Genomic DNA, 25,864 nt, shown 5'->3' with positions numbered 1-25,864 from the left:
TTGACTCTGTATCAGTCACAGTGTTTTTGGTGACAGAAATTAAAATTAAGCAAGAAGAATTCGTTCAAGCTGGGAGCAGTGGTGCATGCCTGTAGCTCCAGCTTTTCAGGAGGCTGAATAGGAAGATTTCTTGAGCCCTGAAGTTCCAGGCCAGCCTGGGCAACATAGCAAGACCCTGTCTCTAAAAACAAAAAAACAAAAAACGAAATAGGCTGGGCACAGTGGCTCATGCCTTATAATTACAGGGTCCAGCCCTATAGGGTTCTATGAGCCCCTCCCTGCTGGTACAGAGACAAGAAACTGTAGAAATAAAAGACACAGACACAGAGAAAAGAGAGTTTGGGCCTAGGGGTCCACTGCCAAGCCAGGCACAGAGACCTGCAGTGGCCCTGAGTGCTGGGACACTCTGACTTTTATTGAGTACACAGCAGGGGGAAGGGCAGGTGGGGTGAGGTAATGGTGGTCAGTGATAGGGTCAGGTAAGTCACGTGTCTTGAATACAGGGGGCCTGGGACTTGCAAGTAGCTGAGGCGAGGAGAAAACCCAATGAGTCAGCGCTCTTTGCATATTTGTCAGAAATGTCAAGGACACTGAGATTGTTACTATTATTCTAATCTTTTAAGAATAAGAGAAGGCCGGGCATGGTGGCTCACACCTATAATCCCAGCACTTTGGGAGGCCAAGGCGGGTGGATCATGAGGTCAAGAGATCGAGACCATCCTGGTCAACAAGGTGGTGAAACCCCGTCTCTACTAAAAATACAAAAATTAGCTGGGCATGGTGGCACCTGTAATCCCAGCTACTCGGGAGGCTAAGGCAGGAGAATCGCTTGAACCCAGGAGGCGGAGGTTGCGGTGAGCTGAGATCGTGCCATTGCACTCCAGCCTGGGTAACAACAGCGAAACTCAATCTGAAAAAAAAAAAAAGGGAAACCAGGTGCAGAAGCAGGGCATGAGAGTGGACATGGAATGTGACCACTGAAGCCCAGCGTCACATAGAGACAGTTCAGCCCCTGGATGTCTGTGGGTGTCCCTGGCAGCCGTCAGGCCTTGCCACAAGAGCTTGGAGAAGTGAAGTTTTCTCCTAACTCCCCCAGGAAGGAGATGTCTCGGTCATTTTGGACGTCTCCTTCCCTAGCTGGCTAAAGAGCGGGCTAAAGAGCCCAGCCGAGGCGCCCTCCAGCAGCCCTTATGCGGCGTGACAGAGGGCTTAGAGCAGCTTGCCTTAGGATCACTTTGTTCACAATGTCACCTCAGTTCCATGCTTCATACCGATAGTCATTAGTAATATTAAAGGTAATACTGAGTATATATCTTTATGATCGTAAGTGAGTAACTATAGATTATATATGATTATGGAAAGGAATAACTATGTGCCTACATTTCTAATTCTTTTCTAAATCAATATTTATATGGGAAGAGGCTGAGGCTTCAGACCCTTGCCATGACACTTGTGGGGTTTCCTCCCTACATATAATCCCAGTACTTGGAAGGCAAGAGGATCATTTGAGGCCAGGATTTTGTGAGCAGCCTGGGCTACACAGTGAGACCTCCATCTCTCAAAAAAATTAAAAAGAGCCTGGCATGGTGGCGTGCACACCTGTAGTCTGAGCTACTCAAGAAATTGAGGTGGGACGATCACTTGAGCCCAGGAGTTCAAGGTTACAGTGAGCCATAATCATGCCACTGCACTCCAGCCCGGGCAACAGAGTGAGACCTTGTTTCAAAAACACACCAACCAGTAAAAAGCAAAATAAAATAATTCATTGGCTTGAGTCACTGTGATATGCAGAGGTGTGTCTATGCCCACTTCAGGCATGGCTGGATCCAGGTGCTTCCAGAACAGTCAGGACCTCCACGTCCTGGCTTTACTCTCCTCTATGTCAGACAGGCCCTCTCATGAGCTCTGACAGCTCAGGCTTACATAATAATCCCACCTTCGTTATAACAGTTCTGGTACTGTCTCAGTCTGCTTGGGTTGCCATAGCAAAGTATCACACACTGGGTGGCTCGTCAGTAGGAATTCACTTCTCACGGTTCTGGAAACTAGAAGTGCCATCATGGTTTGTGGTGAGGCCTCTCTTCATGACTTTAGGTGGCTACCTTCTTGCTGTGTCCACGCATGGCCTTTTCTCTGTGTGCACGGACGGAGGAGAGAGATCTCTGATGTATCTTCCTAAAGAGACACCAGCCCTACTGGATTATGGCCCCATTCTTGTGACCTCTTTTAACCATAATTATCTCCCCAAAGGGTCTGTCTCCAAATACAGTCGCGCTGTGGGTGGGGCTGCAACGTATGTGTTTGGGGCAGGGAGAACACACAGTTCAGTCTGTAATAGGCACAGTCTCTCATTGGTCCAACTATGGGTTATGGTTCCATCTTTCAACCAATTATTATTATTATTAGAGACGGAGTCTCGTCTGTTGACCAGGCTGGAGTGCAGTGGTGTGATCTCAGCTCACTGCAATCTCTGCCTCCCAGGTTCCAGTGATTTTCCTGCCTCGCCCTGCCAAGGCACTGGGACTACAGGTGCCTGCCACCACACCCAGCTATCAACCAGTTATAGCCAGAGGAGTGGAACATGTTTGGTGGCCAGGTCAACTTCTACCCCTGAAGCTGGGGGTGGGGTAGGTTCAGCCCAGTAAAACCGTAGGAACTGAGGGAGGAAGGGGTGGTTCCAAACAGGAAAATCAGGGTGCAAGTCTCAGAAAGGGGGGTGAATATGAGGCAGTGTTATGGACTGAATGTTTGTGTCCCCCCAACATTTATAAGTCGAAGTCTTAATGCTCAATATGACATTTGGGATGGGGCCTGTGGGCAGAAATTAGACTTAGGTAAGATGGTAGAGCCCTGAGTTGAGGATTGGTGCCCTTATAAAAAAGACACCAGGATCTGCTGGTGTTCTCTCCTCGGAGTGAGGGTGCAACGAGAAGGTAGCCTTCGGCACGCTAGGAACAGAGCCCTCACAGGAGCCAAATCGATCAGCACCTTGAGCTTGTACTGCCCAGACTTAGAACTATGAGAAAATACATTTCTGTGTTTAAGCCACTTGGCTATGGTGTTTTGTTAGGAAGTCCGAGCTAAGATAGGCAGGCAAAGGCATCAGGTATCCACGAAACTCTTCTCCAATAGCCTTTAAAATCCTTTTCCAGTGAATTTTTAAAAAGCTTGTTAGGTTCTGTAGGTCAGTCAAACTCTCAGGTCCTTCTGAGAATCCCCAATCAGCTGCCTTATATCCACTGGAAATGTCTTGCATCAGGGTAGCCCGTGAGCCAAGGGCCGCCCATCAGTGGGTTGGCCAGTAGGGTTTGGAGTGGCCTGATAAGGGAACTTTGCCTAATAAGAGTGGGAGCTCTTACAGGGACCCATGAGGTCCTGTCTCCTGCGGAGTTTGAGGGGTTTAGCAATTGGGACATGGAGAGGAGGTGGAGCCCTGGAGGCTGGATGGGCTGTGAGAGGAGATAGGAGGGCAGAGCAGAAGAGAGTGGTGGATGGCCGGGCGCAGTGGCTCACACCTGTCATCCCAGCACTTTGGGATGCTGAGGAGGCAGGTAGATCAACTGAGGTCAGGAGTTCAAGACTAGCCTGACCAAAACGGAAAAACCCCATTTCTACTAAAAATACAAGAATTAGCTGGGTATGGTGGCACATGCCTGTAATTCCAGCTACTTGGGAGGCTGAGGCAGGAGAATCGCTTGAACCCAGGAGGCAGAGGTTGCAGTGAATGGAGATTGTGCCACTGTACTCCAGCCTGGGCAGCAAGAGCAAAACTCCACCTCAAAAAATAAAGAGTGGCTGAGACCCAGCAGAGGGAGAGCGGCATGTGCTCACCACAGAGGGACCGGCCTTCAGCGCCAGGTGGGACCCTGAAACCTTTGTCTCTGTGCTGCTTGGCTGTGTGGCTGGGAGGCAGGACTCTGGAACCAAACTGCCTGGGTTTGGCCCCTGGTTCCATCACTTGCTAGTTGTACAACCTTGAGCAAGCCTCTCTGAGCCTCCATCTTCTTCTCTGTAAAGAACAATAGAAATGGCCCCTCAGGGTAACTGCGGGATCTAAATGGGATGAGATATATGGAAAGTGCCTAGCGTAGCATCTGGCTCTAGTAATAAATGTTACCGATTTTATCATTTTCCCTTAAGTCCGTACGTACTGAACCATGAGCCTCCATTATCTGGGGGCTGAGGGACTCCTGTAGGTTGAAATTTCCATAATCATAAGCATCAAAGACCATCTTTAAGGGTGAAATAAAAGACTTTGGACTGGCCAGGCATGGTGGCTCAAGCCTGTAATCCCAGTACTTTGGGAGGCCAAGGCAGGCGGATCACGAGGTCAAAAGATCGAGACCATCCTGGCCAACATGGTGAAACCCCGTCTCTACTAAAAACACAAAAATTAGCTGGGCGTGGTGGTGCACACCTGTAGGCCCAGCTACTCAGGAGGCTGAGGCAGGAGAATTGCTTGAACCCGGGAGGCGGAGGTTGCAGTGAGCCAAGATTGTGCCACTGCACTCCAACCTGGTGCCTGGCGACAGTGAGACTCTGTCTCTCAAAAAAAAAAAAAAAAAAAAAAAAAAAAGACTTTGGATTTAGTCATCCAAGGAATTTGAGAGCTGCTGGGGAAGTTTTACTGAGAGAGGAAGGGAGGAGAGAAGGATTCACCTCGTTATGTGCTCACAACCCTCAGCAAACATTACAGAGCCTTCCACGTGCCTGACTCAACACTTCCCAGAAGCCTTTGTGCTTCTCCCCCAGGGAGTGTGTAACCATAGTAACACAGGGAAACAGTCAGGTGACCGAGGATGCTGTGGCCGTCATCTCTGTTGAGAGGAGTCGAGGTCTGGGCTAGCTGGTTCCCTGTTTGTGTCCAGTATTTAGCAGAGTGCTTGGTCCAAAGTGGGACTCAATTCATGTTTGTGGGATTAATTCGGAGCTGTAGCATCTCTGTAAGGGACAGCTCAAAGCTGAGGGTAACCAGCTTGTCTTGAACTGGGAGGAGAAAGTTTCGAAAAAGAATTGGTGCTTGGGACTAGGTCTTGAAGGGCGATTAAAAATTTATAGGGTTGGCAAGAGAGGGAATGGCACATATCAAGAAAGGAGGCATGAAACTGTACCATGGATTCTAGGAATTCCCAGTCCTTTGGCACGGCTGGAGTGTGGGGACATGGGGAAAAGGGCTGGAGCGATACTGCAGGACTGTGGATTCCCTCTTTAGGGTTTGTGCTTTATGCAGGCAATGAACACTGTGAGGATCAAAGGGGTTAAAATATGTCAAATGCTGCAAACTGCTGACGCTTAGGAAGACGATGATAATGAGATCTTACCTTTCCTGAACCCACGTTGTGATTTGCAATTGAGAACCTCCTGTGAAACCTATGAAAACTACACCTGCCCAGGCTCAGCCTTGGAGGTTCGGAGTCATCGTGCTCAGGCAGGGGCTGGACATGTGTTTGGGAAGAGTTCCACAGGTGATTTTGATGCATTCATAACCCTGATTGAAAACTGGTAACCGGCCGGGCGTGGTGGCTCAAGCCTGTAATCCCAGCACTTTGGGAGGCCGAGGCGGGTGGATCACGAGGTTAACAGATCGAGACCATCCTGGTCAACATGGTGAAACCCTGTCTCTACTAAAAAAATACAAAAAATTAGCTGGGCATGGTGGCGCGTGCCTGTAGTCCCAGCTACTCAGGAGGCTGAGGCAGGAGAATTGGCTGAACCTAGGAGGCAGTGCTTGCGGTGAGCTGAGATCGCGCCATTGCACTCCAGCCTGGGTAACAAGAGCGAAACTCCATCTCAAAAGAAAAAAAAAGAAAACTGGTAACCTGGCAAATGTCCACCAAACTCACGAAGTCCAGCCAAAATGTCACTACCTCTGAGAAGCCTTCTTTGAGTGATGAGCAATCTCCATGGCAATATTTATTGAGCATCAACAAAGTGCCAGGCCCTGTGTTGGGCACCGGAGTACATGTTCTTTGGCCAGACTGATAAAACAGGCAATCTTAACACAGTGTGATAAATGCTAATGATAGGATAAAAGTGGGGTACTGTGGGAGCCCATGGGGGATACCTTACCCTGTCAGGGATGTGGTGGGGAAGTCAGGGAAGGCTTCCTGGAGGAGGGGCTATCTTAGCTACATACTGAAGGATAAAGAGGTGTTAACCAGCCTTGGGTGGGTGGAGAGTTGAGTTCCAGGTAAGTACCCAGGCATGATAGATTAGAGGGGATGAAGTTCTCACAGGCTTAAGCATGAGGTCCAAAGAAGTGGTAGGTGCTAGTGGCAAGACAACATGGCAAATGTGGGTGAGTCACCTCACTCCTGTATGTGCACCCAGCCCTTTGCCCTCACTGGAAGTGTGTGACATATCTCACTTTAGTCTTGGCTGACTCTTTTGAGACTGGGATCATAGAACAAAGAAGTCATGTGTGGAAACTACGCAGTCAGGGTCATGCTGCCTTGGGTTTAAATCCTAAATCTGCCAACTACCAGCTCTGTGAAGTTGGGAAATTTCTAAACCCAGATGGGACAGATGGGTCACACTTTCCCATCTGTCCAAATGGGGATGAAAACTCATACCTGTGCTTCCGAATCCGATTCTCTTCTGCTGCATATCAAAGCAACCTAAGAGTTTGTAGCTTAAAATAACCCATTGTTATCTCTCATGGCTCTGTGATTTGACTGGGCTCAGCCGTGTGGTTCTCACTGGGAGTCTTGTGCTATTATAGTCAGAATGCAGCTGGGGATACAGTCATCTGAAGGCTCAGCTGGGTCGGACATCCAAGATGGCTCCCACAGCGCTGGCAGCTCAGCAAGGGCTGTCGCTGGAATGCCCACATGTGGCTTCTCTGGGCTTCTCAGAGCATGGCAGCTGGATTCTGAGAGGGAGCACTGCAGAGTAAGTATTCCAGGAAGCAGGAAGAAGCTGCCAAGATAGATAAGGACTGTGCCTGGGACTGGAACATCATTACTCGCTCTGTACGCTACTAGTAGTCAGGGCCTGCTCATATTGAAGGGGATGCAGAAATAAACACCAGTGGATTAGGAAGGTGCATGGTGATATGGTTGTGATCATCTCTGCAAAGCCTTCTGTGAGGATTCAGTAAACTAAGGCATGAGAAGTCCTCAGCACAGTGCCTGTCACATACGAAGTCTTCTAAAGTGTGTGGACTCTTCTTGGCCTTCATCTTGACATTCTCAGCACCAACCACAATGCCTGGTAGGCAGTAGTGGAGCTTTATAATTTTTAAATTAGATAGGGGAGAACTGCCTGCTATTTAGTGATGCTTAATTGCTATGCAGCCCAAAAGTATGCACTTTAATGCCTGTCATTAAACAGGGCAGATCAGCTTCAGTCTTCTATTAAATTAACTCGAACGCTAAACATGAAAGCTCAGTCTGCATTATTTGTTGTGCGTGCAGAATCACCGCCCACTTAAAAGTGGGGAACAGGCCAGGTGCGGTGGCTCATGCTTGGAATCCCAGCACTTTGGGAGGCTGAGGCAGGTGGATCACCTGACGTCAGGAGTTCAAGACCAGCCTGGCCAACATGGTGAAACCCCATCTCTACTAAAAAATAAAAAATTAGCCAGGCGTGGTGGCACATGCCTGTAATCCCAGCTACTCAGGAGGCTGAGACAGGAGAATCACTTGAACCCTGGAGGTGGAGGTTGTAGTGAGCTGAGATCGTGCCTCTGCACTCCAGCCAAGGTGACAGCAAGACTGCCTTTAAAAAAAAAAAAGTGGGAATAAATTAGAGGAAACATCTGGGAATGCAAGAAAAAGTTGGAAAGAGCACTGGTTTCAGATTTAGAAGACCTGGCTTTGATTTAGGGGCCTCAGAGCCACTCTGTGTATCAGTCTCCACATCTGCAAAATGGGGTTCACATAGCTTGCCTCATAGGACTGTGCAAGGACTAAATGAAATGATACTTTTTGAGGCATTCGGTGCCCATTAGTGGCCTCTGAGATAGGCTGGGAAGAAAGTGGTTGGACCTGGCATTTGGGGGCATTGGCAGACAAGAGCAAACAGCACTTTGAGCCAGGACCTAGTAAAAACAAAACCAAACCAAAACCCCTCCGGGTTGCCCTCTGCTTAGTCCCACCCTCTTTGTGCGTAGCCCTCGGCCAGCCAGTGTCCCCTCAGGTTCCCAAAACAGAGCTCTGTGAACAGTTGCAAGGGACAATAAAAATTGCTAACAAGTGTTTCCCAGCTCTGGCCACTTGTACTTAGTTCCAGCTGCAAGAGATGATTTGGTGCTGAATTGCACAGGTGGTCCCCCATCTCCCCACAATGTATCTCTAGAAAAACCATAAAGTTGATTATCAACCAGAAGACAGATCACCACTGATGTTTGTGTGCTTGACATGTTTGGCCAGAAGGTTTGACATTGGCCCGTGAGGGCATGGTGACATTCGATGGTTCAGGCAGTGAAGCTCTAGACTGTTGACTCCCATCTTCTGATAACTTCCTGTGTGATTATTTGCCACATATCCCAGGTAGATAGACTGTGGGCTCCCTGTGGACACTGCTTTGAGGATGCTCTCTCTTGGTTGTAACTTGCAGGTGGGTTGCATCCTCCTGCTTTTGGCTGTACCTATAGAAGGGGTGGGGCAAAGGGAGGAGCCTGTAATTCCTTAAGCAGTGAGAAGGTCTGCATTAAGGCCGGTTTTGCTTTACTTGACCTCTGGAATAAGCAACTGGGATTCTAGCTGCTGGTCTGCCTGCAAATGATGTTGTCCAGACCTCAGTGATTGCATCTGTGAAATGTTCACACAGAAATGGGTTTGAAATGTTCAGAAAGGCCGTCAAACACCACACAAGTGTAGGGCATCATTAGTCTTTGTGCTAATGCTTTCTGCCAGAACTGGTACTTCTGTGAAGCTACCAGCAGAGAAAGGAGAGAAAAAAGGGGAGAGAGAGAGAGAGAGAGAGAGAGAGAGAGAGAGAGAGAGAGAGAGAGAGAGAGAGAGAGAGAGAGAGAGAGAGAGAGAGAGAGAGAGAGAGAGAGAGCGCGCGCGCGCGAGCGGGAGCGAGAGCGAGAGCACATTGCCGTTTGTTATGGGCTGACTTGTGCCTCCCTGGCCCGCCACCAAATTCATATACCAAAGTCCTAACCTTCAGTACCTAGGAATGACTGTGTTTGGGGACAGGGCCTTTAAATAGGTCATTAAGTTAGAATGGGGTTGCTAAGGTGTGCCCTAACTCAATATGACTGGTGTCTTTGTAAGAAGAGGAGATTAGGAACAGGTGACGCAGTGAGAGGGCGACTAAGTGAGGACACAGTGAGGTGGTGGCCATCTGCAAGCCGAGAGCGAGGCCTCAGAAGAAACTCAATCTGCCGACACCTTGATCTTGCACTTTGAGCCTCCAGAACTGTGAGAAAGTAGGTTTCTGTTCATGAAGCCACCCAGTCTGTGGTGCTGTGTTAATGGCAGTGCCAGCAAACCAATATACCATTTACCTTTTGCATTCAGAACCAATCAAAAATTCTTTCAGAAAACAAATCCCTTACTCATTCTGAAAATATCAAAAGCATTGTTTTAAAAAAATTAAACTGTTTATCCTTAAAACTTGGGAATATCGCTTTGCCTTATTTGTGAATGTAAATATAAGACTGTAAATGTTATAGTAACAACTAAAAGGAAACAATGACAAAAGCCTTTTAACTAAGGCTTAAGCTTGCTTGTTCCCTATCTGAAACTTCGTTCCCTTTGACCAGCATTCCTCTCGTGTCCCCTCAGCCCCTGGCAACCACCATTCTATTCTGCTTCTCAGTGTGACTTCTTTAGATGCCACATATAAGTGAGATCGTGCAGGATTTGTCTTTCTGGTGCCTGACGTTTCACTTAGCAGAATGCTGTCCAGGTTCATCCTTGTTGCAAATGACAGGATCTCCTTTATTTTTTTCTTAAAGTGAAGCATCATTCCACTGTATGCCCATATTTATTTATTTTCTTTTTCTTTTTTTTCTCTCTCTCTTTTTCTCTATGGCACAATCTTGGCTCACTGCAACCTCCACCACCCAGGTTCCAGCAATTCTCCTGCCTCAGCCTCCCAAGTAGCTGGGATTACAGGCGCCTGCCACCACACCCGGTTAATTTTTGTATTTTTAGTAGAAATGGGTTTTCACCATGTTGGCCAGGCTAGTCTCGAACTTCTGACCTTGTGATTTGCCTGCCTTGGCCTCCCAAAGTGCTGAGACTACAAGCGTGAGCCACAGCACCAGGCCCACATTTTCTTTATCCATTTATCTGTTGATGGACATTTAGGTTGCTTCCATTTCTTGGTTATTGTGAATAACGCTGCAATGAACATGAAGTGTAGCTACGTCTTTGACATGCTGAGTTAGTCTCTTTGGGTATATACCTAGCAGTGGGATTGCTGGATCATAGGGTAGTTCTTTTTAATTTTTTGAGGAACTTCCTGTTTTCCATAATGGCCTTACTAATTTACATTCCCACCCACAGGGTGCAAGGTTCCCATTTCTCCTTATCCTTGCCAGTACTCTTCTTTTTTTTGAGAATGGCTGTTCTAAGAAGTGAAAGGTGATATCCCATTGTGGTTTTGATTTGCATTTCCTTGGTGATTAGTGATGCTGAGCATTTTTTAATATACCTGTTGGCCATTTGTCTATCTTTTTTTTTTTTTTTTCATTTGAGACAGAGTCTCGCTTCATTGCCAGGCGCCAGGCTGGAGTACAGTGGCACAATCTCGGTTCACTGCAACCTCTACCTCCTGGGTTCAAGCAAGTCTTCTGCCTAAGCCTCCCGAGTAGCTGGGACTACAGGCATGCACCACCACGCTCAGCTAATTTTTGTATTTTTAGGATGGGGTTTCACCATGTTGGCCAGGATGGTCTTGATCTCTTGACCTCGTGATCCACCCGCCTTGGCCTCCCAAAGTGCTGGGATTACAGGCGTGGGCCACAGCACATGGCCCGTATATCTTCTTCTTCTTTTTTTCCCAAGCCAAACTGTATCCAGCTTTATTAAAGATACTTTCCATAAACAATCATGGTATTTCAGGCAGGACATGGGTAGACAATCATTAACAGTATACAACAACTTTCAAACTCCCTTCTTTGATGGACTACCAAAAATTAGAAAGCCACTGTAAAACCCGATGAAGTCTTCATCTGATGCTCTGAACAGGGAAAGTTTAGAGTGAGGGTTGACAGTTCACATTTAGCACGTTGTTTAACAACTTTTCATGAGCCGACCCTGACTTTCAGGAAGTGAAATGAAAATGGCAGAATTTATCTGAAGATCCACAATCTAGAAATGGAATCACTGCTCTTTTGACAGGTGCCATCTCAATGGCATCACTGGCAAGTCCAGATTGCCTGACACACTGTAACCAATGACTGGGGGTCAGGTCCCAACAGATGTCTGGGCTTAAGGGAGTTAAGTCTATGCTCAAAGACAGAAAGGGAGAAGAGGACATGAAAGTGAATTTGTTTTTCCATACCACAAGGCTTTTGTGTGCCAAGGTGGCCATGTGTGTCAAACTTAGGGAATCCCTCCTCTTGGGAGCGAAGAGGAAGTCTCTCAAAACTAGAAGGGAAAGTCATTTCCCCACATCAGTCCAGCTGTGGAGACATTCTATTAGTGACATATGCCCCTTCCCCCAAAACAACAATGAAGTGTTCTGCGTGCTAACAACATAGCTTAAAAAAAAAAAAAGTAAAACAAAATTCTACATTTTTATAAAACTTGATAAAAAATAGTATTTCAAACTGTACAGTCACCAGAAGTACACAGTTATCAAAAATGCACACACTTGACTCGGCGTCTCCAGCACCTTCGGCTTCCTGCGCCTGGTCTGTTTTGGCATCTCTGTTTCCTGCAGGGTTATTCCCTTCCTTGCCAGCATCAGCTTTTCCCTTTGGGTACCTTCTCTCCCTTCTTTGCAGGGGCCTTTTTAGGCTTGGGATCTGGCTTTGGAGGAGCAGGTTTAGCAGGCAGCCTCGCGGATCTTCCCTGTGGTTCGTCCTTCACCCTGGCTTTATCTCCTTTAGCATCCCCTTCAGCCTTTCTCTTGGGCATGGTGGTGACGGCAGCGGGACGTAGGCGCTGGGTGCGGGATGCAGCGGCGCGTGGGCTTCGGTTGGTCTGGGGGTCCACCTCCTCTTCACCTCCTCCTTCGCCTCCTCCTCTTCACACTGCTCCATCTTCTTTTGAGAAATGTCTGTTTAGGTTCTTTGCCCATTTTAAAATTATGTCGTCTTTTTCTTGAGTTACGTATATATTTTATTATGTTTACCCCCTTATTAGATTTGCACTTAGCAACCATTTTCTCCCTAAACTTAAACGTTTAGTTAAGACCAAGTTTAAGTGCTCAGGAATTAAGGATCATGCCCTTAACTTGCAGGAGAGGCTGCCCTTCAGCCCGTGCCAGCTCTCATTTTATATACCACTCCAACAAGTCTAGTGAAAAAGAAGAACCCTTCATTAGAAGAGGTTAGGCTGCTGCAGAAGGAGATGTACAATCATAAACGAGGGACTGTACTGTCAGTCTGGACAGTGAGGAAAGAGCCTGTACATCTATGAAAAGTAGACACAGGAATTAAGAATGAGGCCTTTGGGGTGGGACTTTGCTGAATTACAACACTGTTCATAATGATCATCATCCCTTATTTTTTTTAATTTAATTTATTTTTTAGAGACAGGGTCTTGCTCTGCTGCCCAGGCTGAAGTGCAGTGGCACTGTCAGAGCTCACTGCAGCCTCGAACTCCTGGGCTCAGGCGATCCTCCCACCTCAGCCTCCCGAGTAGTTGAGAATATAGGCATGTGCTACTACCACACTAGGCTAATTTCTCTGTTGTAATTCTTTTTTTGTAGAGATAAAGCCTTGCTATGCTGCCCAGGCTGGTTTCAAATTCCTGGCTACAAGCAGTCTCGCCTGTCTCCCAAATTGCTGGGACTACAGGCACTGCCATCATGCTCAGCTATCCCTTATTTTTAAAGAGTTAAAGTCCAGTGCTATTTAAGAAACCATGGAAGACTATTACATGTTATACAGTCTCTAAGTATGGTGAAAGAATGTTCTGAAATTGTGTAAGACAGCAGAATAGTGTGACTGCGGCCGGGCATGGTGGCTCACGCCTATAATCCCAGCACTTTGGGAGGCCGAGGCGGGTGGATCACGAGGTCAAGAGATCGAGACCATCCTGGTCAACAAGGTGAAACCCCGTCTCTACTAAAAACACAAAAATTAGCTGGGCATGGTGGTGCGCGCCTGTAGCCCCAGCTACTTGGGAGGCTGAGGCAGAAGAATTGCTTGAACCCAGGAGGCGGAGGCTGCAGTGAGCCGAGACCGTGCCATTGCACTCCAGCCTGGGTAACAACAGCGAAACTCCGTCTCAAAAAAAAAAAAAAAAAAAAAAAGGTGACTACAAGAAGTTCTCTCCGTGTAGGCTAGGAATGCAAATGTAAATTCTCATTTTTTTTTCCTACTACACATAACTATAGATGTAAATTTTCACAATAATCTTGTTGGTGAAAATTTGTAAGAGTGATTTGCTGGCAGGCAGACATTGAGTAGATGGTAACCTTTAAAGACTGAAATCCATTTCCTTACATTTAGCTTGCTTTCTTTATCCATGAAATCTTTCATAAATGATGACTAAAGGTGACCACATTTCCTCCCAAAAAACAAAAACAAAAACAAGACAAAAAAAGACAAAGGCAATAGGCGCAGTCCTCTCAGTGGTCCTCATGCAATTGCCTGGGCTGCTTGTCTGTCTTTGCAAAGAGGCTGGAAGATTTAAATTTTTCCACAAATAGGATCCTGATTTTTTCAACCTGCTAAGACTACTGCTTTATTTTGCTTTTTAGTTAAAAATATTTATGAATGTATTTTATGCTTACTGGAGATTATGAATGTATTTTATCCTTACTGGAGAAAATTGGGAGAAAGACAGAAAAACAAAAAATCATCCCATGATCCTGCCACTCTTTACTACTCAAGTTTGCTCTGCCTTTTGTAATTCAAAGTTACACCAAACACTTTCTACTGAAAAGCCCTCATGAACAGTTTTCAGTGGCAGTGATATTTTGTGTGTACAACTCTTCTCCATTATAGTTTTAGAAAGACAGGCTAACAACTGATCTTCGATTTCACAACCATTCTAGCGACGGTGGTTCAGCCCAGCTTGAGAAATGTATCTGTTAAAAATACAAAGCAGAGTCATTAATAATCGTGTTAGCTGATTCTGAATAATCTTGGGAGGGGTACTGGGAGTATATTAATTTCTAAAGGCGCGCTGAGTAGATGTAACTACGTACATAAACATTCTCCTACTGTTAGGGCTCTAGGCTGAAGCTGACTCCAGTTCCCTATTATACAAAAGACAGGACTAACATCTTTGTGCGTGACTCCTAAACTCCCAAGAGATACACCCCCAAATCAAGGGGACAAACATAGATGGCTTTTCATATATAACGCCAAATAGATTTCTGGAACTGTACCACCTTATCCCCATGCCTTGCAGGGTTTTCATCTGGTTCTTTTCCTGATAGTCCAGGTGTTTTCAGCAAACTAGGCTGGAGGAGTTGGGACGGAGTGAGAAAATCCCAGTGTCAGCCCAAGGTATTCTACCTCCTTTCTGTGTAACCATGGGCAAGCCACTGCCCACTCAGTGAAGCCTCCATTGTCCCGATCAGATAAATGGAGTGGTGGACACCTGCCTAATGTAAGGCAAAGATTTTTTTTTTTTTTTTTTTGAGACCGAGTCTCGCTCTGTTACCCAAGCTGGAGTGCAGTGGCATGATCTCAGCCTACTGCAACCTCCACCTCCTGGGTTTGAGAGATTCTTCTGCCTCAGCCTCCTGAGTAGCTGGGATTATGAGCACCCACCACCATGCCTGGCTAATTTTTTGTATTTTTAATAGAGATGGGGTTTCACCACGTTGGCCAGGCTGGTCTCAGACTCCAGACCTCAGGTGATCCACCCACCTCAGCCTCTCAAAGTGCTGGGATTTACCTGAGCCACTGTGCCTGGCCAAGGTAAAGATTTTTTGAGGAGCAGCTGATACTATGTATGAAACTCAAGTATAAAGTTTTAGGTCGAATTGTATGAAATTGCCATTTTTTGTAGGACAGAGCCTAATAGTGGCCATTTCACATGGCTCAACCTAATACCATATCATTAAATGGTTGAAGGTTATTAGGCTCCATAGCTCATAAACAGTAATTTCTGTGTTCTGGAAACCCATGTGCTGGTTGTTTTCCCAGGTACCCAGTTCATCAGCCACCTGGTAGCTGCTGTTTATCAAGCACTTTTCTGAGTCTATTTCTGAGCACCGTAGATGCATTCAGAGATTCAGTTCTTCACCTTCAGGTCCCTGCCGGCTTCATCACCCAGCTGCAGCCTCCTGCACCTTCTGGCAGTCTCCCATCCCCACGGCTCTCATTTCCCAGACCTCTCTCAAGCTTGGCCTCTCTGTTGGTGTCGTCTAACTTGCTAACCCTTCACAGTGTTCCAGGATTCTTCATTACCTTCCCAGTCTCTTCTCTGAAGCAGACACTGAATTGAACACATACTATATTCCAGGCACTGTGCTGAGCTCCAGAGGGAAGATGGAGATGAAACCTCACCATCCCAGCACTCCAAAAGATCACAAACCAGATGGGACAGAGGTGGTAGCATGGCAGATGGGAGAAGGGCTACAATGGACATTTTTTTTTTTTTTTTTTTAGACAGAGTTGCTCTGTCACCAGGCTAGAGTGCAGTGATGCAGTCTCAGCTCACTGCAGCCTCTGCCTCCCAGGTTCAAGCAATTCTTACGCCTCAGCCTCCCAAGTAGCTGGGACCACAAGCGCGTGCCATACGCCTGACTAATTTTTGTATTTTTAGTAGAGACGGGGTTTCACCATCTTGGCCAGGATGGTCTCCATCTCTTGACCTCATGATCCATCCACCTCAGCCTCCCAAAGTGCTGGGATTACAGGTGTGAGCCACTGCGCCCGGCTTACCATGGACATTTAAAAATATCCCACTTTTTTTCTTTTAAAATCAACTTTATTGGCTGGGTGTGGTGGCTCACGCCTGTAATCCCAGCACTGTGGGAGGCTGAGGTGGGCAGATCACGAGGTTAGGATATCAAGATCAGCCTGGCTGACATAGTGAAAGTCCATCTCTACTAAAAAATACAAAAAAATTAGCCAGACATGGTGGCGCATGCCTGGAGTCGGAAGGCTGAGGCAGGAGAATCACTTGAATCTGGAAGGTGGAGGTTGCAGTGAGCCAAGATTGTGCCACTGCACACTCTAGCTTTGGTAACAGAGTGAGACGTTGTCTCAAAAAAATAAAAATAAAATCAAGGTATAATTTATATTAAAATACACCCATTTTAAGTGAATAGTTTGTTTTTGACATATGTCTACACCCATACACCACCACCACAGTCAAGATGTAGAATATTTCTGTCACCTCAGAACATCCGTGTGCCCCTTTCTAAGGCAACAACTGATCTGCTTCCTGTCACTATAGCTTTGCCTTTTCTAGAATTTCATATAAATAGAATCAAACAATGTTTTTGATCTGGCTGCTTTCATTCAGCATCATGTTTTGGTGATTCATGCACATTGTTGCCTATATCAGTAGTTGGTTCCCTTTTGTCTTGGGGCAGTATTCCATCGTAGAGACACACAATGTATTCATTCACCATCTGATAGACACTTGGGTTGTTTCCAGTTTGGGGCAACTATGAGTACAGCTGCTATACATATTCTTGTACAAGTCTTTTTGTAGATGTATTTCTCCTGGGTGAATATTTAGGACTGGAATTGCTGGGTTGTAAGTAATTATACCATTTTATACTCCCACCAGCAATGTATAAGAATTCCAGATGCTGCATGGTCTCACCAACACCTGGTATTGTTAGGTTTTGTTTTGTTTTTGCCCTTCTAGAGGGTGTGGTCTTAATTGCACTGTCTTTGATATCTAAGTTCTTTTTCTTAAATGCCAGGAGTTTAGGTCTGGTCCTCACGTGCGTGTTCTTTGGCACTTAATGGCCAACTTACCTAGAGAGAGGGACGCCACCTCTCTAGTGACTGTTTGCCTTTATGACAACATGGGAGAATTCTCCTAAGTTAAAATGGCTGGAGGCCAGATGGCTCATGTTTCTCCTCCACATTCAGCTTTCCTATTGCAATGGCCAAAGACAGGTCACGCGGTGCTCCTTGAAAACCCATCCTCCCAGCTCTCTTTTTCTAGGATCTTCCCGTGCTGTTGCCACCTTCAGCAATAACTTTAGGAAGGCTCAAGTCACTCTCAAATAGGCTCTCAAAATTTCCCCTTTTCTACCCTCCTACTGCTAAATAGCATTAGTGCTAAAGTTAGCTCCTCTCATCATCACTACCGTCTACGCAGTTGGTAACCTGCTTGAAAGCTTTTGCCAGGATGTCCTGTGTAATAGTGACAATGCATGTTCTTGCAAGTAATAGAAATTAAGTGGGTAGAATTGCTCATGTAATTGCAAAGTCAGAGCTTGGTAGCTTTCAGGGCTGAACTGATTCAATGGTTGAATGATGTTATCATTGTTAAAGTTTCTTTTTTATTTTTCTTTCGAGATGGAGTCTTCCTCTGTCTGTCGCCAGGCTGGTGTTCAGTGGTGCTGTCTCGGCTTACTGGAAGCTCCCACGGCCAGGTTCAAGTGACTCTCCTGCCTCAGGCTCCCAAGTAGCTGGGATTACAGGCACCTGCCACCGCGCCTGGCTAAATTTTGTATTTTCAGTAGAGACGGGGTTCCATCATGTTGGCCAGCCTGGTCTCGTATTTCTGACCTCGTGATCCGCCTGCCTTGGCCTACGGAAGAGCTGGGATTACAGGCGTGAGCGACTGCACCCAGCCCGTTGATGAAGTTTCTTTCTACCTCTTTGCTCTTCCTTTGTTATTGTTATCCTATGACTGACTCCCCCTTGTGGTCACAAAATATTTGCAAACGACTTCCTGGCTACCTATTTTCTCACCCAAGGAGAGGACCGTTGTTTCTAAGAGTTCCATCAAAAGAGCCGCAGTCATGCGCAGTAGCTCACACCTGTAACCCTAGCACTTTGGGAGTCTGAGGCAGGTGGACTCAGCCTGAGAGGCTGGCAGACCGGACAACATGGCGAATCCCTGTCTTTACAGGAAATACAAAAATTAGCCAGGTGTGGTGACACATGCCTGTAGTCCCAGCTACTCGGGAAGCTGAGGTGGGAGGATCATCTAAGCCCAGGGAGGTCCAGGCTTCAATGAGCCATGATTGTGCCACTGCACTCCAGCCTGGGTGACAGAGTGAGACCCTGTCCTCCAAAAAAGAGTAAGCATGGATTTAATAATTTCACAATGTATACATATATCAAAACATCACGCTGTGGCAAGGCGCACCACGTGCCTAATCCCAGCACTTTGGGAGGCTGAGGCACAAAGATCGTTTAAGCTCAGGATTTTGAGACCAGCCTGGGCAATGTAGTAAGACCTCATGTCTACGAAAAGATTGAAAAATCAACCAGGTGCAGTGGTAGATGATTGTGGTCCTAGTGGTCCCAGCTAGGCTGAGCTGAGAGGATTGCTTGGGCCTTGGAAGTTGAGGCTACAGTGAATCACAATGGTGCTACTGTACTCTGGGTAACACAGTGAGACTCTGTCTCAAAGAATACATAAATAAATAGAAAAGTCCTCAAAGCCACATCACATTGTACCCATAAAATACATACAATTGTTGCCAATTAAAACAAAAAATGTTAAAAAAGAAGGAAAGGGAAATCATTTATTGTGCCAGGTGCTTTAAATATAATACATTAACCCCAGCAGTTTTTTTTTTTTTTCTTTTCCGGGGTGGGGGGGTGGGGACAAATTTTCGCTCTTGTTACCCAGGCTGGAGTGCAATGGCGCAATCTCGGCTCACCACAACCTCCACCTCCTGGGTTCAAGCAATTCTCCTGTCTCGGCCTCCTGAGTAGCTGGGATTACAGGCATGCAGCCACCATGCCCAGCTCATTTTTGTATTTTTAGTAGAGACGGGGTTTCACCATGTTGACCAGGATGGTCTCAATCTCTTGATCTCGTGATCCACCCGCCTCGGCCTCCCAAAGTGCTGGGATTATAGGCGTGAGCCACCGTGCCCGGCCAACCCCAGCAGTTAATACGCTTGCTTGTCACACTTGCTAGATGACTTTTATAACATTTTATAGAATTGCTTAACCTCTTTGTACCTCAGTTTCCTTATCTGTAAAATGAAGGTAATCTAGTATCTACTGTGCAGGGTGGTTCTAAGAGTTAAATGAGATAATAGATGGAAAGCCCTTAGTACAGTGCCTGGCATAAAGGGTCAATGTGTATTAGGTAACACACAGGCACACAGCATGCTTCTTTCCCAGAACTCCCGGGTCACATGACCATCTCTGAACCAATCACTGTGGTGGAGGGTGGTTTTATGCTGATGAGCTGAAGCAGGGCCCAGGCTCCATTCCTAGAGTCCCAATGGAGTTGGCGGCTCACAAAACACTGGGGCTATTAGCGGGTGGTGTGGATACTGAATAAAAACTAGGGCAGTTTGAAAATATGAGGGAAAAAAAGCTGTTGGGGAGGCAGCCACAAGGTTCTCTATGCCCTGGATTCATTTAGCTATTTTGAATAGTTGCAAAAACAGTTCCGCCATAGATAGGAAAGTCTTCTCAAAACATATCTTCCAAATGGAATATCTCTTTAGTCAACACTTTTCTTCCCACTTACCTGGCTAAGTTTCTGAAAAGTCATCTCTCTGTGATGCCAAGCACTTTTCCCCAAACATACCTTCTTTTATTTTTCTTTATTTTTTAAATTTATTTTAAGAAGAGACAGGATTTCACCATGTTGGCCAGGATGGTCTTGATCTCCTGTCCTCATGATCCGCCCACCTCGGTCTACAAAAGTGCTGGGATTACAGGCGTGAGCCACCGCATCCAGCCCTATCTTCTTTTATATATACCAAAAACCCAAGTTTATATATCCCCCAACTTACAACAACATACATTATAATCTTCTCCATTATTCTAGGTCATCGTCAGCAACGGAAGTTACCTTACCTTCCTTCCCAGTTTTCTGCTTACAATTCACATTTGGCGGCAGATGTTGCCAGCAGAACGTTAATGTGCAGCCAAGTTAACAAATGCTCAGGCTGCCACCTTTCAGTGCGTGCATGTGTGTACGCATGTGCTTGCATGTAGCGTGTGTCCAGATTTTTCTTCTGTGAAAACTTTTCAATTAAATTTCAATAAAACCTACTTTTTTTTTTTGTGAAAACTCTTTTCAATCAGAAGAATTGTCTAGAGGACAAAAATATGGACTTTAAGTGGATTTTCTTACCCGGGGCTACATCTTCAGTTGGCATTTCTAAATGTCTACCTTCTATTACAGACGTATTTCATGTATTTATAATCTTTTGTGTGCTGATGCCTTGAAGGGATTTTCCTGTGAAGGGAGCAACTTAAAAAGAAAAAATAAATTACTGATATCGAACGTTCTCTTATTTAGATTTTCTCATAGTTTTCAAATGTTGGACATATATTTGTCTTTCGGGGGAAGTAAGTTGGAAATAGGTAACTAATCTCTCTTTATTGCTAAAGCATTTTATTGATTTGCCGTGAGTGGGTAAATATATCACATTAAAAGCTGACTCTGCTCCGCCGGAGAAGGCATGGAGGTGTTGGAATGGGAGAGGTGGCTGCAGATGGCGAGCGCAGATGGCAGAGATGAGTTTAAGTACCTTGTACACTATCCCTGTAATAATATTTTCAACCCCCCAGAAACCTATTCTTACGTTGGCTGTATTGTGTGTGGCTTTGTTTTTCTCTTGTTAAGAGGAAAAAAAATAAAGCAAACCCAACTCTCAACTTACAGCTCCAATGTGGACAACAGAGAATCATTTTGTTGTTTAAAAACCGACACTTAAAGCTTATTCATGAACAAGTCTCAGCATTCAAAAAATGAAAGAATTTCTTTTCAGCTAAAAATAAATGCTTTCTGTTGCCGTCGTTTTAGTGAACACCCAGGGTAACACCCAGGGTAACACTCAGGGTAACACGAAGGAACATGCTCCAGAGGGCAAGTGCCCCCGCGTGGACACCACCTAGGAACGTGCTCCAGACGGCAAGTGCCCCCGCGTGGACACCACCTAGGAACGTGCTCCAGACGGCAAGTGCCCCCGCGTGGACACCACCTAGGAACGTGCTCCAGACGGCAAGTGCCCCCGCGTGGACACCACCTAGGAACGTGCTCCAGACGGCAAGTGCCCCCGCGTGGACACCACCTAGGAACGTGCTCCAGACGGCAAGTGCCCCCGCGTGGACACCACCTAGGCATGGTTCTTCTGAAACAGATACCTTTGCTGCTACCAGTTCGAGAAAGAACTAAAATTACAGTCTACTTCAATAACATTTAGAAGTGTGGTTTATGGCACTTTTCACCCCAGAAGTTCCTCTCTATAAATGTGGCCATGATTATAGAAGTGACACACACATGCTTGCATGCAGCATAAAAGTAGGCTTCTTTCTGTTTCCAGGAGGCCTCTGAAGGTGACTGTTTTTCTGCCTTTTATGGAGTGTTGTTTGCGATATAAAGTACTTTAAAAACCCACAGGGTATGTGGAAGGTGCACATGCTTTTGTGAGTGTGAGAGGGAGAGCACACCAACCGTAGTTATTTCAACTGTTCTGCAAAACCTGTGATGACTGGGAATCAGCTTCCAAAAGATCCCAGCACCAATTGCCTACAGGTGTGTGCTGTGGAAGCTCAACCTTCCATGGCTTGCTACATTTTGGGCACAGAGTGGCCTCGTGTGCCCCCAACACTGCCTGCTCACACACAGCCATACCCTGCACTCACCTCATCCTTGGAGCTCCCCTTCCCACTACCTCTTTGGGCCTAGTCTACAACCCCAGAACATTCCTCATGGGTACTTTCAAAGGTCTGGGGTGGGTATGACTAGACATTGAAGAATCACAACTTTCCTACATAGGGATCATCAGAGCTTGGATACGGAATTAGAATCAGAAAAAGAGAACCAGCACACAAAAAAATGGGACTGCTAAACAGGTGAGAGACCAAGAGGCAGAGGCCACAGGACTCCTGAACCGAGCGCACAGCTTCAGCTTTGCTCACTGTCATTAGCTACACTAACGTTTCTGTGGTTTTTTTGTTTTGCAAAAGCAGCTCATACTGAAAAATCATCCAAGATACAGTGCTGTACTAGCAAGAACCGTTCTACCTAAAACTGCCTTGCTGATGTGAGTTCTTTCCTCACCTGATAATTTCTAATAACGATGTTATATTTGCACTAGAGATTTGGAATATTGAAACCCTTTGATCCAGCAGTGTTTTATTATTACTTTCTTTTTTTTTTTTTTTTTTTTTTTGAGACCGGGCCTCACGCTGTTGCTCAGGCTGGAGTGCAGTGGCATGATCACAGCTCACTGCAACCTCTACCTCCCAGGTTCAAGGAATCCTCCCCTCCTTCAGCCTTCCATATGGGCACACTGCCATGCCTGTCTAATTTTTTGTATTTTTGGTCGAGATGGGGTTTTGCCATATTGTCCAAGCTGGTTTTGAACTCCTGACCTCAAGTGATCTGCCTACCTCAGACCCCCAAAGTGCTGAGATTACAGGCATGAGCCACTGCACCTGGCCTGGCTCAGTAGTTTTCACAAAAGATGGTACACATATTACTGTGGTCAGAAAGATAAGTTTTTTTTTTTTTTTAAGACAGTCTTGCTCTTTTGCCAGACTGGAGTGCAGTGGCATGATCTCGGCTCACTGTAACCTCTGCCTCCCGGGTTCAAGCCATGCTCCTGCCTTAGCCTCCTGAGTAGCTAGGACTACAGGTGTGTACCACCACGCCCAGCTAATTTTTGTAGTTTTAGTAGAGATGGGGTTTCACCATGCTGGCCAGGACGATCTCGATCTCCTGACCTTGTGATCCGCCTGCCCTGGCCTCCCAAAGTGCTGGGATTACAGGCATGAGCCACCACACCTGGCCAGCAAGATAATTTTAATATTCAGACATCCTTTTAATGGTTATATATTTTTTTCTAATGCATATTAGAAAAAATATCACAAGCACATCAGTCACTGTACTTAGTAGCATAACTTCCCATGAGCTATCAGTGATGTCCCAAGCCAGGTCTGAATAGATGCTTTCTGGGCCACCCTGTCAGCATATGAAAATCATGGACACTGATCAATGATCCCAGATTTCGGGAGAGGACTCTCCTGCCTCTTTGTCCTGGGACTATGGATAAGTGTCTCCTGACAGTATCACACCTGTGCAGCCCTGTGAAGAGGGAGACTCCCCAGCCTCGATGGCCTAGCCTTCAGCTTCACCAGTAGCTCTCCTTTCTCCAATCAAGCACAACATTAGTTGGGATTTTGCAATATTTAATCCAAAAAGAATCTGGCATCTTAAAAGTTAGGTTTACAAACTTGACACATTCTCAATATTAGCAATTTATCTATTTAAACATTTAAGAAAATAGGATCTATGAAGACAATAAGATACTTAAGAGTTCAGTATAAGCTACAACACTTTGCAAATAAGTATCCAGTTTAATTGTAACAAACCACAATTTGTGAGCAAATATAAGTATATAAAAAACGTTAGTTAAATACAATTCTCTGGAAATATACATTATACCTGGAGCTGTATTTACAGTGGGATTCTTCCTTTTTTTTTTTTCCGTTTAATTATCAAAATGATAAATCACTGCACAGTCCTGGATCTCCATGCTATAAAACTGAAATACGTATTTCCAGCGTAGCAGATGGTGACCAGGAAGGCAAAGAACTGGAGAAAACACAAAACAGAATAGAAGTGAGGTTTAGGGTACATCCCAATTAGCAAAAGGATCATTTCACCTCCACTGAATCATGAGCTCACCACCTTCTCCTGACACCAGGCTTTGCCATCTAAAGCCACTTTATTGGCTCAATTACTATCCTTCTCAAATGATTTCTGGCTATGCTGTTTTTATTTTGGGGAACATCTGAAAGCCTGTCGTTTTGCTCAGATAACCTCAGGGAGTTCACGTAGGAGTGAATAGAGCACAGTGCATCTGAGAAAAGTATCTCATTTCTAATTCAGCACAGGCAATCTAGGTCAGGGTTCAACCTCGGATTGCTATGGTGTCAGTTCACATAAATGACTCGGGTGGGCAGGAGAAAGCAATGAGCCCACATGGTGTGTGTGGTGTGACAGGGAGCAGGAAAATGCAGGCCCTTCTTAAATAATGGGGCAGCCCCCATCCAGTTCTAGTCCATTCTTGCTATGTGGTAACTTGGGTCCAGTCTTGACAAAGCTTGTGATTTTTAATGTCATGGTCATCCATGTGCTCTATTTTTTTTTTTTGAGATGGAATTTCACGCTTGTTGCCCAGGCTGGAGTGCAATGGTGCAATCTCGGCTCACTGCTACCTCTGCCTCCTGGGTTCAAGCAATTCTCCTGCCTCAGCTTCCTGAGTAGCTGGGATTACAGGTGCCCACCACCACGCCCAGCTAATTTTTTCGTACTTTTAGTAGAGACAGGGTTTCACCATGTTAGGCAGGCTGGTCTTGAACTCCTGACCTCAGATGACCCACTCTGCCTGCCTTGGCCTCCCAAAGTGCTGGGATTGCAGACATGTGCCACTGCGCCTGACCACTCTACTTTTCAACAGAGATCTTCAAATAGAAATCAAAGTAAAGAATATGATAAACCCCCATGAACCATCTATCAGCTTTGACAAAATCATTTTGGCATTTCTGTCTAATTGCCTCCCACTCTACCCCCGAGGCGGGTAGATCACTTGAAGTCAGGAGTTCGAGTCCAGCCTGGCCAATGTGGTGAAACCCCCATCTCTACTAAAAATACAAAAAGCTGGGCATGGTGGCGGGCACCTGTAATCCCAGCTACTTGGGAGGTTGAGGCTGGATAATTACTTGAACCCAGGAGGCGGAGGTTGCAGTGATGGGAGATTGCACCACTGTACTCCAGCCCGGGTGACAAGAGCAAAACTCCATCTCAATAAAACGAAATGACAACAAGAAACATAAAAGTAAAAAAAAAACACAACAGTTTAAACAGTAGCTGAGCATGCAGGCACAGGATTCTCATCCCAGCTATTCAGGAGGCTGAGGTAGGAGGACAGCTGGAGCCCGGGAGTTCCAGGTTGCAGTGAGCCATAATTACGCCACTGCACTCTAGCCTGGGTGATGGACCAAGACTCCTTTTCTTAAAAAAAAAAAAAAAAGTAGAAGTTCCTTGTCCCACTCCCCTCATTTCCCAATCCCTGGCTCTAGACAGACCCTTTACTGGTATATATTTTTCTACACATTCTCAATGCATAAACACGTTTTCACTTTAAAAAAACTAAATGGAATCATATTCTGTTCGTTTTATTCAACCTTCACACACTTAATAAATTGTAGGCAGTGGAATGGTGCTTAGCATGCTTGAAACAGTTTTTCTTCCTTGCATACCTATCTCGTTCCAGTCCTTCCGCTTTGACTCAAGCAGTCTCCCAGCCTTTCCCACTTCAGGCCAGGAGGGCCCCCTGCCCCTGCCAGTTTGAGATATTTTCAAACCAACAAGCCAATTGCCAATGTCACGACTGCCAGTACTGCTTTTTCCTGCAGCTGACTCTGTCCTCCCCAATCCCAGGCGAGCCTTGGAGAGGGAAGAGGAGGATCGTGTGGAAATGGAGGGCTACTTACCGAGGAGGCCGCCCAGCTGTTGAAGTTGTGACTGTCCCTCTCAGGGGAGACGGAGGATGCATCGACAACAGCGGCAGAGAGGTACAGGACGAAGGCACTGCTGTTAAAGCACAGGCCCTGGGGGGACAGAGGGGCAGAGTGCTTGGGGGAGGGGTCTGC

General features: G+C 46.0%; 1 protein-coding gene across 5 annotated transcripts in view; it reads right to left on the bottom strand.

The window, feature by feature from the left end:
• Positions 1–334: 334 nt before the first annotated feature.
• CMTM8 (CKLF like MARVEL transmembrane domain containing 8) overlaps positions 335–25,864 on the bottom strand; it is a 149,107-nt gene continuing 123,577 nt past the window's right edge. The window contains exons 3-6 of one of the 5 annotated variants that reach the window (XR_008477327.2): positions 25,706–25,822; positions 23,652–23,801; positions 20,331–20,450; positions 335–14,163 (exon numbers count right to left, since the gene is read on the bottom strand). Coding sequence is in view for 2 of the 5 variants with exons in the window: in XM_017965923.4 (XP_017821412.1) it covers positions 23,718–23,801; positions 25,706–25,822 (201 nt within the window). In the remaining 3 variants the exon portion in view is untranslated. Of the gene's footprint in view, positions 14,164–20,330; positions 20,451–23,378; positions 23,802–25,471; positions 25,552–25,705; positions 25,823–25,864 lie in introns of those variants that run through there. The other 4 variants (XR_008477326.2, XR_004735840.3, XM_035278039.3 and 1 more) reach the window with 4 other exon arrangements.

The sequence above is a fragment of the Callithrix jacchus genome, chromosome 17 (assembly GCF_049354715.1).
Source record: "Callithrix jacchus isolate 240 chromosome 17, calJac240_pri, whole genome shotgun sequence".
Taxonomy (NCBI): Eukaryota; Metazoa; Chordata; class Mammalia; order Primates; family Cebidae; genus Callithrix; species Callithrix jacchus.
The sequence above is the reverse complement of the archived record's forward strand: the minus strand, read 5'-3'. Positions and strand labels throughout refer to the sequence as shown.